We start from the raw sequence: 17,372 nt of genomic DNA, 5'->3' as shown, positions 1-17,372 counted from the left end.
CCTAACCCTACAGCCCTAACCCTATATTCCCACAGCCCTAACCCTTGTTCCCACAGCCCTATATTCCCACAGCCCTAACCCTAACCCTAATTTTCAAAAATGTCTGTGAAAAAAAAGTTCTAAGAAATGTGGGAACATAGGGCTGACCCCTGTACTTCCACAGGAATCAAACTCATGTTGTCATATCTTGATGATATGATTATTATTAGCAGTAATCTGGCACTGTTTGTGCCTGGCGACCACATCGAGCAGCGCGGCGAAGCTAACGGCTAAGTACGTTCTTGCAAAGAGACGAGAAGAGTGAAATAAGATTGGAAAAATAAATGGCTACTTTAAAGAAGGTATCATTGAGGGGTGTTTGTGGTACGCTGAGGAAATACTTCAGTGGATAGTAAGTTAATTCAAGTGGACATAATTGTACTGTTGACCCATGTTTCAACTGGATGATGCAACACTCAGCTGATATAATGGCCTCCTTCATTTTGGATGTTACGCTCCTACGGTTTGCAAACAAAGAGTTTATGCGTCACTTATTTGCAAACTAAATTTGGACTTTGAGCATAAATGTCCATGCGTTCCTTGAAAACAGGCGCCAGTCTCATCTCCAGGAAATGGTGGTAAACGACCACAGTTTTACACCACATGCATTTAGGTGAACTGCAGATTGACAGAACACAAACAGCATGAAAGAGTGACAATCACCCTCCAACAAACAAACTCACAGTGAAAATGGCCTGAACCTCACATGTTGGTCGAGATGCTGTTTCTGAGGTTTTAATACAGTGCAAAGAGGGTTTCATGAAATTATTCGCACAGAATAAATAAGCATCAAATAAGCATTTGAACGTGAAAAATTTTGGTAAGATTAACAAACAGAAAAGCACATTAAATAAAACAAAATGTCACCAAATGGGAAACTTCTCAACCGACCTGCTACAAAGCAGACCCTCCACAGGCCGGAGTGCAGCGCCATCTTGACCTCGGTGGTCTGGTTCTGCTGCAGGACGATCCCCTCCTCCATCAGCAGCCAGTAGTCCGTCGACACGGCGACGCCCACCAACAGCAAACCGCAGGCCCCGAAAACCGACGAGAGCAGCGTCAGGGCCCTCGTGCTGAACGAACTCATCTGTGGAGACGAAGAAAGCGATCATGTTTCTGCAGGAAGCAGCCGCAAAAAAAAACAAGAGGAGGAGAAAACATCTAAATAATTTCTATATTAAATTAATAAACCAAAGAGGCGAGAGACACGAACAAAAAAAAAAAAAAAACAGGGGACACTTTCAGTTCATTTATTTAAAGATTAGAGAGTCGGATGAAATGAAAAACATGAAACGTGAAAAAGAAGAGGTGACCTGAGGACAGAAAAATTGATTTAATCTTTCGATTTTTAAATTTTTCAAATATGCACAAGCAGAGCGGGGAGGTATGGAAACGAGGGAGAGGAATCTCTGAGTTTAATCTGTCTTGACTTTCATTGACTCCAGCTGTTAAATATGTATGTGATATTGGACAGGAGAGAAGATGGAGGGGGAGGGGAGGGGAGGGGAGGGGAGAGGAGCAGAACAACCTTGGATGAATTCGAACTATTTTTATGTTGGAAAATATCAAAACTCAGTTCACGACCAACACAACATAACACAACACAACTAGTTCTCAAGAGTGGGAACCTTGAACAGCTCTTCAGACACAATCCACAGGTTTCAGTGGGTTTTTTCTTAACATATCAGGGGGCGATGGCGTAAAAGCTTTTAGGAAATTCAAAAAGAGAAAGGAAACGGCCTTGAGTCACACGCAAACACAAGCCTCAAATCTGGGAGGTCAAAAATCCTGCAACATGTAGAGTGTTTAAATAAAACCATAATGTGATGACAAGGATGCGGCGACACACGAGGAGGAAGACCTTTATCAGCTGATCAAACACATTATGGAAGGAACTTTTTTTTTTTCACGCACCATATAAAGGAAGAAGAAAGAGGAAAGGGAGAATTTGAACATCGACTGCAACTGTCAACGCTGCAGAAAAATTATTATACAAGAAAAACGAATCAGACGGAAAACACAAAAATGCTCCATACAACATTATACAGATGACAAAGTATTTAACTTAAGCCTAGCTTGCTAATGAATGGCAGCATATGACTCAAATATTTTCCATTTGGGAGTCAAAGGTAAATTTACTAGTATATTTAAAAAAAAAAAATAAAATAAAACCATAGTTTAGTCATATTTGCACTCTAAGCTCTGAGTTGAATCTGGGTTCAGACATTAATCAATAATCCATCCTCTTTTGGCAAAAAGAACAAGATTCTATGAAAAATGACAAAGACATTTTGTATATAGTTAAATCCGTGTTTAACCCAGACGGAGAAAATATGTGTAGGAAAAAAAAAAACAAAAAAACAAATACAAAAAATGATTTTGACTTTGTCTGAAAGGTCAGAAAACACATTAAAAATCAAAAGCTGTACTGCTTTGGAAAATGGCCAGGAAACAGATTTTTATTTAAAATTCTGGATGAAATCTGGTGTGGTCATAAAAAATGTTCCGGTTCTGTACGTTGCCAATAACCAAAGTTTTGATTTTGGCCATCATCACTTCACAGCCAAACGTCTCTGGTGATCACCTCATCAGGTTTGTCTGGCTTCCAGGTAACATGCAGTTCACTTTAACACTCACTAGGTGGCAGAAATGCTGCCTCTGCCATGCATCATCTCAGCTGTTGACATGCTGAGAAACATCATCTCTCTCTCTCTCTGTCACACACACACACACACTCACACACACACAGAGACTCATCCATCCAGTCAAAATGGAGGTCACATTCTCCATCCTGTGGTTCGTGTTGGTGAAGCAGGCGTGAAAGCCTCATGGACTCCACTGGTGCTCACCAACAACTGTAAACACGGACCCAAAATGCTGCTCCGCTCAAACACAGGGGCAGAATGAGGGGGTTTGAGGACCCTGAGTAAAACCAGCACTGGTCCCCCCTGAATACAAAAACTCTCAGACCATCTCTTTTGCACATGTTGTCTGACCCCTGGTAAACTACTCATAGGTCAAGTGGACCTAAGTTACTTTATAGTCTCAGTCACCACCTGCAGTTCACATCCCCTGCAGCCACAGTGACAACTATTATTTAAAGCTTCACTTCGATAAAACCTGAATTTATAAAGCACACCTCCTGTTTGTCTGCAGCGCTGCCAGTAAACAAAGATCGACAAAAATACAAGCTACAGACGTACAAGCTGCTACATGACACAGCAAATAGTGTGTCAAAATAAAATATATGACGATATCAGTATCATTGTTTATGTCAAGCTTGTTGTGAGTTTCCATTTGTTTTGTCTGAAAATTTTGAATGAACTTTATTGCTTAAAGTATAAGAACAGTTTAGAGCTTCTCAGAATTCCATCAAATCTTTTTTCTTCGTTGTTTGAGGGGAGGTTTTTATCTGACTTCACTCTCTCTATTTTTTGTCGACTGGAAATAATGACATTTTTTTATTATTACATTCTCTTAATGTGTTTAACTTCCAATATTTTTCTTCTTTTTTTTTTTTAAATTTTTCCATTTTTTATTAAAGTAATCCTTCCTTTTTTTGTGTTTGCCATGATCAGTTGTTTGTAAAACACTCGAGCATTTTTGCATAAATCATGTTGTAGAAATACAATTTATTGTTGTTATTATTATGATAAAAAACAGAACATTCTTCCAATTACAAGTGTTTCTGTCACAGTGCGTTTAAGGTTGGACCCAAATGCAGCCAACACACAAACACAAGCAAACACACACAAACAAGGAACGAACCGAACAGAAGCTGACGCACGGGGAAACACAGGGGACGACAACAGCAGGTAAAACCGAGGACAATTACAGGAGATAACAACAGGCGACACGAAAAACCAGACATGAACAGACGAACCGACACAGACAAAGGGGAGCACAGAGAGAATATAGACACAAGGGAGGCGAGGGTGATTGAACACAGGTGAAACACATTAGGGCGGGGCAGACAATCACCAAAAAGGGAAACACAAAGACAGGAATTACAAACATCGAGACACAAGGAAACCACTACAAAATAAAACAGGAAGTGAGAAAAAGTCCAAACATAAATTCAAACATAAAATGTCCGCCATGGCAAACCATGACAGTTTCTTTATCCTCTCTGACCTCCAGGCAGCCACAATTGTTTATTGTCTCACATCATGAAATTTAAGTTGCATATTTATGTCTGAATTCGTTCATTTGATAAAGATTAAAAAAAGACACAGCACAGGGGGTAACTTGGTTGGCTTGAGCTGAACTCAGTAGCAGAAGATCCAAATCTGGAGAGACTCCAGAGGCCCAAGTGCTTCAGGTCATACTGTGTAACAAAGTTTAGAGTTTAAGGACACATCCCGAAAGTTTACTGTGCATTCCCAAATTTTCTCTGCGGTCCTAAGAATGCTTTCCTTGCACAGCAATTTGCATTTCAATAAATATGTAAAGAATGGATCATTTATTTTACAATGACCTCTATGAGAAGGATATTTACAGTATTCCTAATAATAAATGACATTCAAAACAGGATGTTGAAGGCGGTTCAGTGCGTCTTAAAATGTTGTTTACGAGGCTGAGAAAGAAAGAAGCAGATAAGCGAGCAGCGCAGAACAAAATGAAGTCAACCGACAAGATCAGAGCCGAGCAGATAAGCAGCAGAAAGAAAAGTCGCTGTCAGGCAGGAGGAGAGTGAGGAGTGACCTCATCACTCAGGCACGACGCTACAGAGCGCATTCAGCGGTGTCGGAGAGGATTCGCTCACTCAGACATGAGTCACCTGTTACAAATATTTGATATGCTAAAACACTGCTCGCCTCGAGTGAGCCGTCACTTGCCTCGGGTGAACCAATCAGATAACCCCCCCCCTGTAGAGACGGTGGCAGCCATGCGGTGGTGGTGGTGGTGGTGGTGTGGCACATGGGAGCGTATAGATGAACAAGACACACATGAAAAGGAGCATACAAAGGTCTACTGTACATGTACAAACACACACACACACACACACACTGACCCTGACTTCAGCTTTGAGCTTGCTGGTGTGACCTTGACCAAAAAAATTCCCAAATCCTTGAGCTCATGCATAAAATTTTAAAACACATAACAAGGACATGTATGTGTTTGCCAGACAGTGCAACTTGAATTATTTTTTCGACCAACACAAGCATTTTAAAGATCCCACATTTCCCTCTTCTTCTGTGTTTTATTTGAAGGGTTGATCCATAAGAAGATATGTTTGTGGTTTTAAGAACCAAAAACCATCTCAATGTAGTTTTACATCTCCTCTCTCAGGCTTCTCTCTGGAGCTCGAGTAACAACAGGTCAGGCTGACCTGATTGAATAAAACTATAGCTAAATCACATTAAACCCTCAGAGAAACTAAATCCCGCAAGGTTTGATAGTGGGTCCAGGTGAGTGGGGCAGGGGCATGGCTTAGAGTGATGGCTGCTTTGTTGTGACATCACAAAGTTACAGAAGTCTTGACGGCTTGTTTTAAGGTTCATTTTCTGAATATAGGCTATGTGCATTTCTCTGTAGACTGAGCACTTTGATGCTTTCACAGTATTAATATAGAAACTAGACCTGCTTTATAATCAAACAACACATGGAAAAATACTTTTATACAATATGAGACCTTTAAAGCAGGGTTCAATACACATTGCCAAATTACATCCAAACTGCAGCAGAATACACAGTCATGATGCTGTAACTTAGCCTGGTGTAAAAGTTGACTAAGAGGGAATTAGTGCTGTGACTTTCTTCTGTCTGCAGAGTCAACACGACGATGTCACCGAACAGACGTCCAAAACACTTTAGTGGAAGTCAGCGCCTCAGAGAGTCACATCCCCTGAACGAGACAAAGGTGATTTGTGCTTGGCTCGTGTAAATAAGCATCAGTCTTAGTGATGGAAATGTCAGGCCCAACACGAGAGGCAGTCAGACGCACGCTGCTGAGTCAAAACACACAAATCCATCCACTTAGAACAGAGGAGAGGGAACTGAGAACCTGCAGGATGCAGATAACTGTCTCACCCTGTGGGCTTTCAGATGGCTTCATTCATGCCGTTTCACATTCTGTTGACTAAAACATGCATAATATGAAGATTTCAAGACTTAAGGCAGGGTGCTGCGGGTGAGGGTGGTTGTTTTGTTTGGTTTGGTAATTTGTGAGATCTAGGAGTTTGTTCTTGTAGCTGCTGTAGCTCTTTGAAATGCACAAACTGTACCATCCTAAAGGCAAAGAACAGTATTTACAGACGCAGTGGCTTTGAGAAGAAAAGGATTTAAAACTTTCATGCTGACTAGCAAACTGTGGAGCACACAGGCTGTAAGGTTTTCATTTTAATGCTTTTTTTAAAAAGCTGTTTGTTGAACCTTAAACAAATCAGTGCCATATAATCCACATTATACCTACTGTACATAATGCAGATAGCACAGTTTCCTATTGGATGATTTTCAGGGAATACAAGAAAAACAAAAATCTAAATCGATTCTTTTAGCTTCCTTGCTCATTTTAATGAGCTTGTTTAAGAAAATAAACATTATTTTTTATATTTATAGTAAAATCTAAGCCATTTATATTTACCTCTAAATACACACTTCATTTTTTAAAGGTATCTCAACAACACTAGACAAACAAATTCAACTAGAGTCGCAAGCTGAGATGGAAGTCACTGCTAGCCTGGGAGTTAGTTAGTTAGCCAGCTAGTTACATTTGGCAAAGGTTTAGCTATGCTAGGCCGTTTTAACTAGGATCAGCATCATGATAGGATTTAGCTACTTCCTGGGTTAGATTAGCACCAAAATTTTGGTTAATCAAAATGGACATTTACAGTTTGGTAAGTAAGTACATTTATTTTTCTTTAGCTAAGTCTAGCAGTGGCTAACCAGATCATTTTACCTTGATGTAATGTCCTTGCTTTTCCTCTCTACTCTGTCTATCAATAGCTAGGTTTTATCAGTCAGGTTTAAATTAAATTTTAACCCAATAGCCTGTAGTTTCTGTATTATAATAGCAGTGTAATAATAATGGATTTTGTTCCAATCAGTTTTTCAACATAATTTGTTTATCACGTCATGTCGATACAAATTAGTAGTAAACTGTTGACTTTTGTGTTAATGCTATCAGTTGTATTTGTATGGCGTACATTACTCTAAATTTAAATATATATATATATTTTGAAAATGTTTGTAGTTACACTTTCAGCATTCATAAGAACCATGGCAAATAAGGTCTTCCTCCAAAAGTGATTTCTAGATCGCTTTTTTGTTTGTTTGTTTTTTTAGATTTTTTGTTTAAAGGTGCAGTGTGTAGGATTTAGTGACATCTAGTGGTGAGATTATAGATTTCAACGAATTGGATACCCCTCTATTCACCGCTCCCTATCCAAAGATGTAAAAGAATCTACAGTTGCCTTCAGGTAATGTGAAAAAAGCCAAAAGGTCCTCTATAAGGCAGTGTTTGGTCTGTCCGCTCTGGATTGTAGAAAAATGGCAGTACAACATGGTGGGCTCCATGGAAGAATTATTAGTTGCAGGTAAATGATATTCTATTTCTGCCAATAGATCCTGCACACACTGGTCCCACACACTGGTCCCTTAAATACAATTTTTCTTTTCGTTCTGATTTTTTATCTTTTGGCAGTTTGGCTTTACCTCAATATTTTATACATGTGAAGAACTATGTTAACTGTAAAATAAGACTACAAATGATTGGGCTTCTGGTGCATCTGCTGTAGACTTTTGGTCACATTAATACTCAGCACAGAGAGTGCAGTTTTGCATGCAATGCAGTTTTTTCTTTTAACTGTGACTTTAAGACTACAGAGAGACGAAAGCCTGGAGAAAATGTGGGTTTAGAGGACAAGAACTGTTGTGATGGGTCAGTCCACCAAGTATTTTAGATAGTTCTTGCAGCCACACACACACACACACACACACACACACACACACACACACACACACACACACACACACACACACACACACACACACACAGATACACACACAAATGAATCCAAGCCTGTGTTAGCTGAGATAGCTGACAACAAATGGGCTGGGATCAGGTTGTCTTTGTAGTTTAAGCCCTGAGAATATAGCCACAATTCCCAGGTTGCACCAGCCACTAACTAACTCTGTGTGTGTGCCGGGAGAATCCAGGAGCAGGGACGATGTAATGAATTACAGATGAATGGAGCAGCGGTGCTTAGGAGCAAACAGTCAGAGGTAATGATGTGGGGAGAAAGTAGTGAGGGAAGGTGAAAGGAGAGGGTAAAGGAGGAAAGTAAAAGGGGAGAAAAGGAGTAAGGGAGAGAAGGTGGATACTTATGAGAAGGGTGTAGGAGGTGAGGGAAATTAGAAAGTGGGGAACTGGAGGAGAAGATGGGAGGAAAGGTAAGTTGTGACCAGAAGGTGAAGGAGAACAGATAGGAGATTTAAACTAAGGGTGAGAGTCAGAGAATGACGGAGGAGTGAGGAGCAAACTGAGAAAAGAAAGAAGAAGAAAATGATAGAAGGTGGGGGAAGAGAAGGTACGAAGGAAACAAGAAAAGGATTGAAAGAAAGGAGAAGAAGGGGAGAATGGATAATGATATAGGTGGGTGAAGGTAAAGAAAATCAAAGGAAGGGGGAAATGAAAGGAGGGAGAGGGGAGAAAATGGGAGTATGCAAGGTTAGAAGAATGAAGAAAGGTTTGTAAGAAGCATGATTAAGGACTGATTATATGAAATTCCAGGGGAGATAATTACTTAATTTCAATGCTGACCGAGATTAAAAAGGAAGTTTCTTTTCAGCAAATGAAAAAGGAATGTGTTGTCATCAGTAATTGTAGTGCAAATTTCTTGTATTTTCTTTGTATTACGTACCAGTGTACGTAATACAAGTGTACGTACCAGTGTACGTAATACAAAAGAGCAACTGTAAATCGTCCACATTGGTTCTCAGCCTAAAGATAATTTTTGCAATATTGTATTTCCATGCCGGATTTATGATGTGAACATTCATTAATCAGAGTAGAAACGTTTGAATGGAGGAACAGTGAGCAGCAGACCGAGGAGCTGTCCACCACTGTGGTGCTGAAATCCTCACTACAGCCGACCACCCTGATTCTCCTTCTCCCTCTCTTCACTCCTTTCTTTTTCGATGCAGACATGTTTCTCCTCCTCCCTCTCTTCAAACCTTTCTTTTTCGATGCAGACCCCCCCCCCCCTCAAGCTGCCTGACTGGGTAACTATTTCCGTGGTGGTAAACTGATCACTATTTCATATTTTGGAAATTAAATGTCAGCTCTCAAGTGGCCCTTCTTCATGTTTCCATGACCCAGTTATTTTACAATGACAAGACAGGACTGGTTTGTCAAACAGGTTACAAGACCTGTTTACCCTCACCTGACAGGGACCTCTTGAGGCCATGTGAATGCTGACTGATGTCTCTGAGAAGGAAAGGAGACAGTTGCATGAAGTTGTTCTTACACTGCAAAACCTCTTAGAGAGGAGGTAGAGATAGGGGGAGTATTGTTAGCATCCTCTCTCCAACCGTCAATGTTGTGTTTTCTTTTTTCATGTGAAAAAGTACACACTGTGGTATGCTCTTCTCTAGAAAGTGAGTTTCCATTTAGAAGGAAGGCTTCAGAGAGCACAGATGCCAGAGGTCAGCTGCAATGCAGTTTGTCTTGGAAAAGACATGACTTTTTTTGCTCAAGGGCCCTTAGCAGTCTCTGATTCTATTCGTTCTTGTCATCTCTTGCATCACCATCTGAGTATTTGTGTTTTTTTCTCTGTAAGTCAACTATGTAAAGTCATTCAGCGTGCCATTTTATAATCACGGACCTGAGGCGCTGTGAGCCAGTCAGCTGTGGCCCTTCAGCACAGTTTCTAAAAGTAAAAAAAATGAACACTGCAAAGGGTTAATTTTTATCCACGGGCTAGCTTCTTCATTACAAAGCAGCAGGCTCCACTCAGTACTCCCCAGCACAATTTAAATTTTTGCTCGGATTCATTATTAATTCCGTTTAATTTTATTGGAGGCTTAGAAGCATCCTCAATGAAGTCCAACTTAATGAATGAGTGTGCCTTGCTAATTAAGGCGTTAAAGCAGGGTTGTCAGTGTAGGAGTGATAATAAGTTCCGTTAATCAGGAGCTTTGTACATATGAATTAATTTCCGGAAATAGGCCATTTACTTAATAAAGAGCCCATTGTGCTGTATAGTCTGAGAGATGGCTTTTATCTACTATCAACAAGCCTCTTTATTGGTGATTATTTTGTTGTGATTGTGTTGGTAATTGTGCATCTCATTTAATAAATAAAGTCTCAGTTTTTTGCCCTGTCTGAGACACCAATGAGATGGACTGAGCTAAACCTGTAATCAGATGAAAATGGGCTGATAATAAGGATTTAATATGCGATATAAAGAATTAGAACACATTAAAAAAAAGTGGTGAATGAATAATTGGAAGAAATAGATCGCTGTGTAACATTTACCTTTCAGTCTGTCAACGACAACATTTTTACATATTAAAGGTCCAAGAAACTTTCTTATTCCCCTTCTTACTATCAGTGGTGTGATCCTACTGGAAAATAGAATTTTTGGCTAAATTCAGAAAAGTTATTTTTCTCTCTGAGCTCTTCCCCCTGGTTAAAATACAGTCATATTCAATCAATCAGGATTTAGCCATTTTTGAATCAGAATCTGATGACAGTTGTGGACTGTTTGGTCAAATCTGATCAAACCACACCCACACAGTCCTGATGAAGCAGATTAACTGAGTCTTTGAGTGGTCTTCATAAGATATACTTAACATTTAATGTTATAGAGAAGTACTTTCATTAAAAGAGGATATTTGTTAGTTTTCTCTGCTGCTGAACTTGGTTTCTCGCTGGGAGCAGGTGGTGGTGATTGTCACTTGACAGGAGCTTCTGCCATCATTGCATTTACAAGATGTTAAAAAACCCCTCCAAGCACCACTACTTGTTCAGGGCAGATTGGAGGCTACAGTGAGTCGCTATCGGAAAGTGACGAGACATGCCAGGGCTAGCTGTTTAGCGTGCTAACTTCTGTAGGAGAAAAGACATGATAGAGACAAGAGATAACATTGGTGTTTCTTTCCACCATTTGAGAAGGCTGTTGGTGAGCAAAGGAAAACAGTTCGATGCTGAACTTGCAACTTTTATTCTAGATTTGTAAGTAAACAGCTGTTAATGCTAATGTTGGCTAGGTAGCAATAGCAAAACTTACAAATGGCTCCTTTAAATAGTATTAAATTTGTTTAAGCCATGTTTTCACAGGTTTTTGTTGAAAGTTGGTGGTGGAAATTGTGAAAATTATGTTAAAAGCAATTTATTCCAGCAATGAAGATAAACCACAGGGCTCTAAAGAAGGGCTATAGCTGCCATTGAACAAGGTCATGTCCTAAGTTCTGGAAATTCTGATGGTTTAATAACATGAGCAAGCATTTAAAACATGAACACTCACAAATATTTTCAAATGCCTAGCAGCATAGACTATGCTGTTTAAAAAAGCCAAATAAAGTCCAAGGACTTCAGCATTCTCCATGACAACTGGGTGTTTAGCAGGCAGTGCACAAAAGGCTGTGAAACAACACTTAAACCAAATTTAAAAATTACAATAAGTAAATAAATAAAGATTACGGAGTAGAATGAGTTTATAATATGATTTTTTTTTTAAATCATAAATAAACAAATATAATATAATTAAGTAAAGAAAAACAATAGTCAAGATTGTCTTGTCAGAAAACAGGACTTTGAGAGAATTTGAGAATTACTTATGTAATTACTATCTGAATAGAAGCAAGTGTTACAGAACGCTACATTTCCCTTCTGTATTGGAAAAACAGCAGGTGACACCGACTGACTGACGTCTTGGCTCCCAAAATTAAGAAATAAAAAAAAACAAGGGAATCAGATGAAAAGAGATGAAAGACTCTGAAGCAACGACGGGTCAGGGCAAAGCAACTGCTGAGCACCAAGAAACTACACGTCCCATGGTGCCGGCCGGGGCTCCACAGATGGCGTTCCCAGGTTAGCTTGCTATCGTTGGGTTGGGGGGGTTGGGGGGGCGGAGGGGTTGTTTTCTGTTGAGAAGGCAATATGTCCCTCTGTCAGCAGTGAGAGGCTCGTGCCAACTGGCAGGAGAAGAGATGGATATTTAAAGATGGGAAGAATGGAAGACAAGATGGGGAGAGAGGAGGAGGGGGTGACGGAAGGAAGGACAGAGGGAAAAACTAAAGAAGGAAACAGAAGAAGAATGAATGTGGTGGGTATAAGGTCAGATCCATCATAGTATGTCAAAGTATTTGGTGAAGCCTGAAAGAAGTTAGACTAAGTCAGGAAGAGAAAGGCTGGAATAGGAAAGGAAGACATGGGTGATGGAGGAAGTAAATGCTTTTCATTTGCTCCTAAAATGGCAAAAACAACTTATCTTTTAAAAATAGCATCAAAATTCTCCAGACGAGACATTTCTAGGAATGATGCTGAACCGTGCTCAAGTCTCTGGGAACTGCAAGAAGACTCTCATTTCTCAAAGCGGTACTTAAGACGATGAAAGCTTTGGGAAACAAACCCTCGTCTTGTAGTCTGTAGAACGACTGCTGGACTGATAAAGATAATTAGCTTATGCGGCGAGTAAGAAAACACACACACACACACACACACACAGACACACACATATTTTACGTCACACGCACACATATGCACCAGGGCTGGCAGGCAGGCAGCGTTAAGTGTGACACATCCTACATGCCGGTGCCTGTGCAGAGCGGCATTCACAAAAAAAAACCCTCTACCACTTAGTCACACACACACACACACACGCACACACGCACACACACACACACACACACACATCTCAGTTCACCTTCACTCAGTTTGAATTGTTGTATAATTTGAATATGAGGTCACATTCAGCTTTGACTGACCTGAAGGGGAACTGACCTTAACTGTGCATGATACAAACACTGGAAGAGGATCTGATGGGTGGAAAGCCACATCTCAGAAAAATAAAAAAACAGCTTTGTTTTCCTCTTGACTGCTGTGATTTGTGTGTGTGTGTGTGTGTGTGTGTGTGTGTGTGTGTGTGTGTGTGTTTGGGTTTTGATTCGCAGCTTGAACATGAAAGGACCTGACCCAGTGGCTGAATCTGGGCCAGGTTGCATAAAGACGGGGGGTGGGTGGGTCAATCCCATAAACAAACCCACCTCATGCGGTGTCTGACCAGGTGTGCAAAGGAGAGAAAATCTGCCAGATTTAATCTTTTCTCTCAAGCTCTCCTCTTTTTGTCCTTACTTCTGTTGTTGTCTCTGCTTACACAGCTACTTTCATCAGTTCTTGTACCACCATGAATCCCATGGAGGACAGACTGTATGAAAGCATCTTCCCTTATCCCCATTTGTTGGATTAATTGTGTAGAGACAACAAAGACGCAAAAGACACAGCGCTTGGAGAGAGATTGGAAAGGCAGTGTGGTGCAGGCAAAAGGAGGCTATGATAGCAGGCTTTTTGCCCAGCCTTCAAGTGTGGCTTCTCAGAGCAAAAAAACACTTTTTGTTTTTAGATGTGATTGGATGACATGAACTAGTTCATGACACTGAAAGTCCTTCAACCTTAAGAGCGAATTAGTCTTTAAGAATCCTTATGAGCATTTTCTGATTCTGCTCCCTGATTGGTTGGACGACATTGTTGGTCAATTCTTTTAAAAACCGTAACAAATTTAACTGCTGCACAAAACATTCATTCATATAGTCTGCTACATCTATTGTTAAGGTTTGGTTAAGTTTAGGCAACTAAAACTACTGGGTCAAGGCTAGAGAAAGATCATAGCCACAGTTTGAAGAAACCAATGTTGATACCTAGTAAGAGGCATAATCTGGGTTGGAGACTTTGTAAACCGTTCACCCCAGTGTACTCCCTAAAAGGTTGGGCGTTATAACTGCATTATTCTACTTCCTGCTTTGCTTCTCAGAGGAAAGAGTCAATGTTTGTACAATCACCAGAGGTTGCTTTAAGCATTTGAAGATAGATAAATTCAATTGTTTTCTAAAGAGAACAATCTCACTAATTAGCAATGTGTTCTGGATGATTTAAGACTCTTGTAACCAAACGACATAGCTAACAGAGCAATAGCATCTCTGCATGCTGTATGGCTCAGAGCACTTCCTTTAGTATTTACAAGTCCATTCTGGTTGCTTTCTCATAATACTGTTATCCAAACACAAATTATGAGCAATGTTTGCCTCTTTCTGTTTGGTTGTCAGCAAGTGACATTGACTGCTTCAACAGAATTACATGTCTTCATTGTAAATCATGAAACATGTCAGGATTGTGGTGAAAATTCATACTTTGATAAAATTCAGACTTCCGCCAACTCCTAACTAGTCGTGGCCAAACATCGGTCCGAGGTGTGACTGATTGTTTCTACCCAACGAAAAACCAAATTAAGATGCTGTTTATGATATGTGTTAAGAAGCTTAAAACCAATCAAATGACTGCATGAGGATTTCCAAAGCTTCCAGAGTTTTGGTAACTCCTCTCATCTTGAAGAGTTGGTCCCCAGAGCTCCTTGACCTTGACAAGATCCGGCTACGTAAGATTAAAAACAGAGCCGATGACGAGGTCTTTATAGACTAAACGGTTTCATCAACAAGTCATGGTTTGTCACAACTAACAGAAGCTGGAGTTACGGTAAAACATGAATATCACCAGGTATTGATACGACAGCAGCGCTGTGTTGTTATCTCTATGTTGGACAAATGTCTTTGAAACACTGTGGAGTACTCTGAGTGACCCCGGTGGGAAATGAAGCACTGACCATGCCATTGACAGTGACTCACACCATTAATCAACCGTTTAAACAACTTAAGTTTGTGTGTGATTAATTTCCCTCGACCTGAGAGAGCAGTACGCCAACTGACGATGATGACACTTCATATTTCATACAACCACTGCACAAGTCTGTGAACATCTCTGCTGTTAAATGGTTGTATTTTGTAACGGACTTTCTTACCCACTGTACAGTCCATTTTAGCTTGCATCAATTCACTCATAACCACTCGAATTTTCAACAGGAACTCATGCTTTAATACAAATCATATTCTGCTACAGCGTAGTGGCTCTTGAAAGTAAATTCACCTTCCCTAAATGTGCCCATGCCTGATTCTACCTCGGTTTATGGTCTACTACTATTGTGTGTGCATTCTGCATTCGAACTGGATTATGTCTGCTCTTCTCAGATGGATTTATTTCCTGTTGGATTGTCAGAAAGAAGTTGCAAAATGGCAGCGGTATGAAGACCTTCCCTGTTGTTGATAGTTGAGGTTGTAGATGGCTGAAACACTGAAATACTGTTCTATGTTTAAAGCTTAGAAAGTGATCTTTTTGATATCCAGTAGACGTGCATGTGGCCACGGTGGAAAGCATTTCCAAGGGATCATGTATCCTTGTTGACCTATGGATGACTGCTATCACCGTTGATGCCAACTATTATGTTCTACAACAACTTAAACGACTCAAACTCACTACTGGCTGCAACCACCTTCATCAAAGGTCACTGAGCAAGGTCCTCCTTTTAGTCAGCCAAGTTTTAAACGTGGGATTACCCATCTCAATGGATTACTTGCCCTTAAAATAAGACCTGAAGGACTAGAAAATATTTAATGCAGTCAGCTAAAAAAATGATTCAAACCATTGTGCACCTGAGAAAAAGGAGCTGTTCATGCTGCATTGTCAATGTCATATGTAAGTTATCGTTCCTGCATATACCTTAATAACTGTAATCACACAGTTATCAAAACTACACACGTCAACCTCTGAGTGCAATTGTGACCGGGAATCGTGCATTTTTGTAGCAGCTCTGACAGTCTATATCCAAATGTATTTAAAAAAAAAACAAGCATGGATTCCTCCATCAGCTTAAGTCCAACACTCAAGGCGTCTGCACCGTATTTAATGCTATTCTGGTTAATGCACCACAGCAAACGCTCATTACTGGTAACACTGACAATTCCCAGTCTTGACTGTCTGATGGCATGAATTCTCTTGCAATTTGTAACCATGGACATTTTCCATCCCACATGACATGAATGCAGCATTAGAGCAGAAAATGCACTAACTAGCTAAAGGTTAAATCAATATACACGTATGACAGACGTAAAAACACCTTCTTTTACAACAGAGGTCTACTTTAAAGCTTTAAAAAAAAACATTGTGAAATTGTGATATAATTGAGTTGTATTGAATAGAACAGAAAACTGTCCCATCCTTGTGTGCCGCACTGTTGTTTTTTTTTTTATTTCAGGAGAAACACCTCTGCAGATTTCCTCTGTCTTTAACAGAGAAGTATATTCACTTTAATTACCAGGATGCAGAGTGGAAATAGCTGGAAAAACAAGACGCTCCCCTTTGTCTCTCACTCCTGCCTGCTCTTCATCCTTTTTCCCCCTTAGCTTACAATACAAACACACACACACACACACACACACACACACACACACACGCACACACTCATACACACTAACACACACATTATGCATATCTATGTGAGGAGAAAAAAGAGGCAGAGAGATGGACCCAATAAGAAGTGCTGCAGTCTGCTGGAACAGTATCACAGGATGGGTTCCCCAAGAAGGAGCCAAGAGTTTTTACAGCAATGAACACTCTCTCTCACACACACACGCACGCACGCACGCACACACACACACACACTCACTGTAGTGACACAATCACATCATCCTCACACACGTTGCCTCACCCCTCCTCCTCCTCCTCCTCACCCTCCCTCCCTCTCTCTCTCCTCCACACGCCGCTGGGGGAGCGAAGCGGCTTCACTGTGCTCCTCTCCAGACTGTACTCTGACTGTATAGCCCACTGTGTTACCGGGCGCTCCTTCCTTCCAAATGCGCCACACTGATCACGGTACAGTACATTCCTCCGCTAACAGGCGAGGAAACAGCCGTGCAGACACACTCATCAGCGGCTGTCAACACAACAGATCACATATCCTTTCTCTCTCTCTCTCTCTCTCTCGGAAAGACTTGAGGCTCCTCTCTTATACAACATCCCTTGCTTTTTTTTCTCTCTCTCTCTTTCTTTTTGAGGAGAAATGAGGGAGGCTAAAAACCATTCCATGTCAACACACAGTCACATGCATGAGCATCATTTCTCTTCTCTGCAGCCCGAAACTGAAATCCTGACGTGCGCCACCAGAGAGAAGCGGAGCTCGCCTCCAACGAGCCCAAACTGTGCGAGTGGCTGTAAAAGACAGACGTGATGAGAGGAGGGAGCTCAGAGTGAGGTGAGAAGATGAGAGAGGCGGGGGGGGGGG

The 17,372-nt window shown here is 40.7% G+C and overlaps 1 protein-coding gene across 1 annotated transcript in view; it reads right to left on the bottom strand.

Annotated features, from left to right (window-relative positions):
• cacng7a (calcium channel, voltage-dependent, gamma subunit 7a) overlaps window positions 1-17,372 on the bottom strand; it is a 36,914-nt gene that overhangs the window by 19,300 nt on the left and 242 nt on the right. The window contains exon 2 of the mRNA XM_023414731.2: window positions 931-1,126. Coding sequence (XP_023270499.1) covers window positions 931-1,126 — 196 coding nt within the window. The remainder of the gene's footprint in view (window positions 1-930; window positions 1,127-17,372) is intronic.

Source organism: Seriola lalandi, unplaced genomic scaffold (assembly GCF_002814215.2).
Source record: "Seriola lalandi dorsalis isolate HSWRI2012SDOR001 ecotype SW California unplaced genomic scaffold, Sedor1 jcf7180002054538, whole genome shotgun sequence".
Lineage (NCBI taxonomy): Eukaryota > Metazoa > Chordata > Actinopteri > Carangiformes > Carangidae > Seriola > Seriola lalandi.
This window is presented reverse-complemented; position numbering and strand designations above follow the sequence as displayed.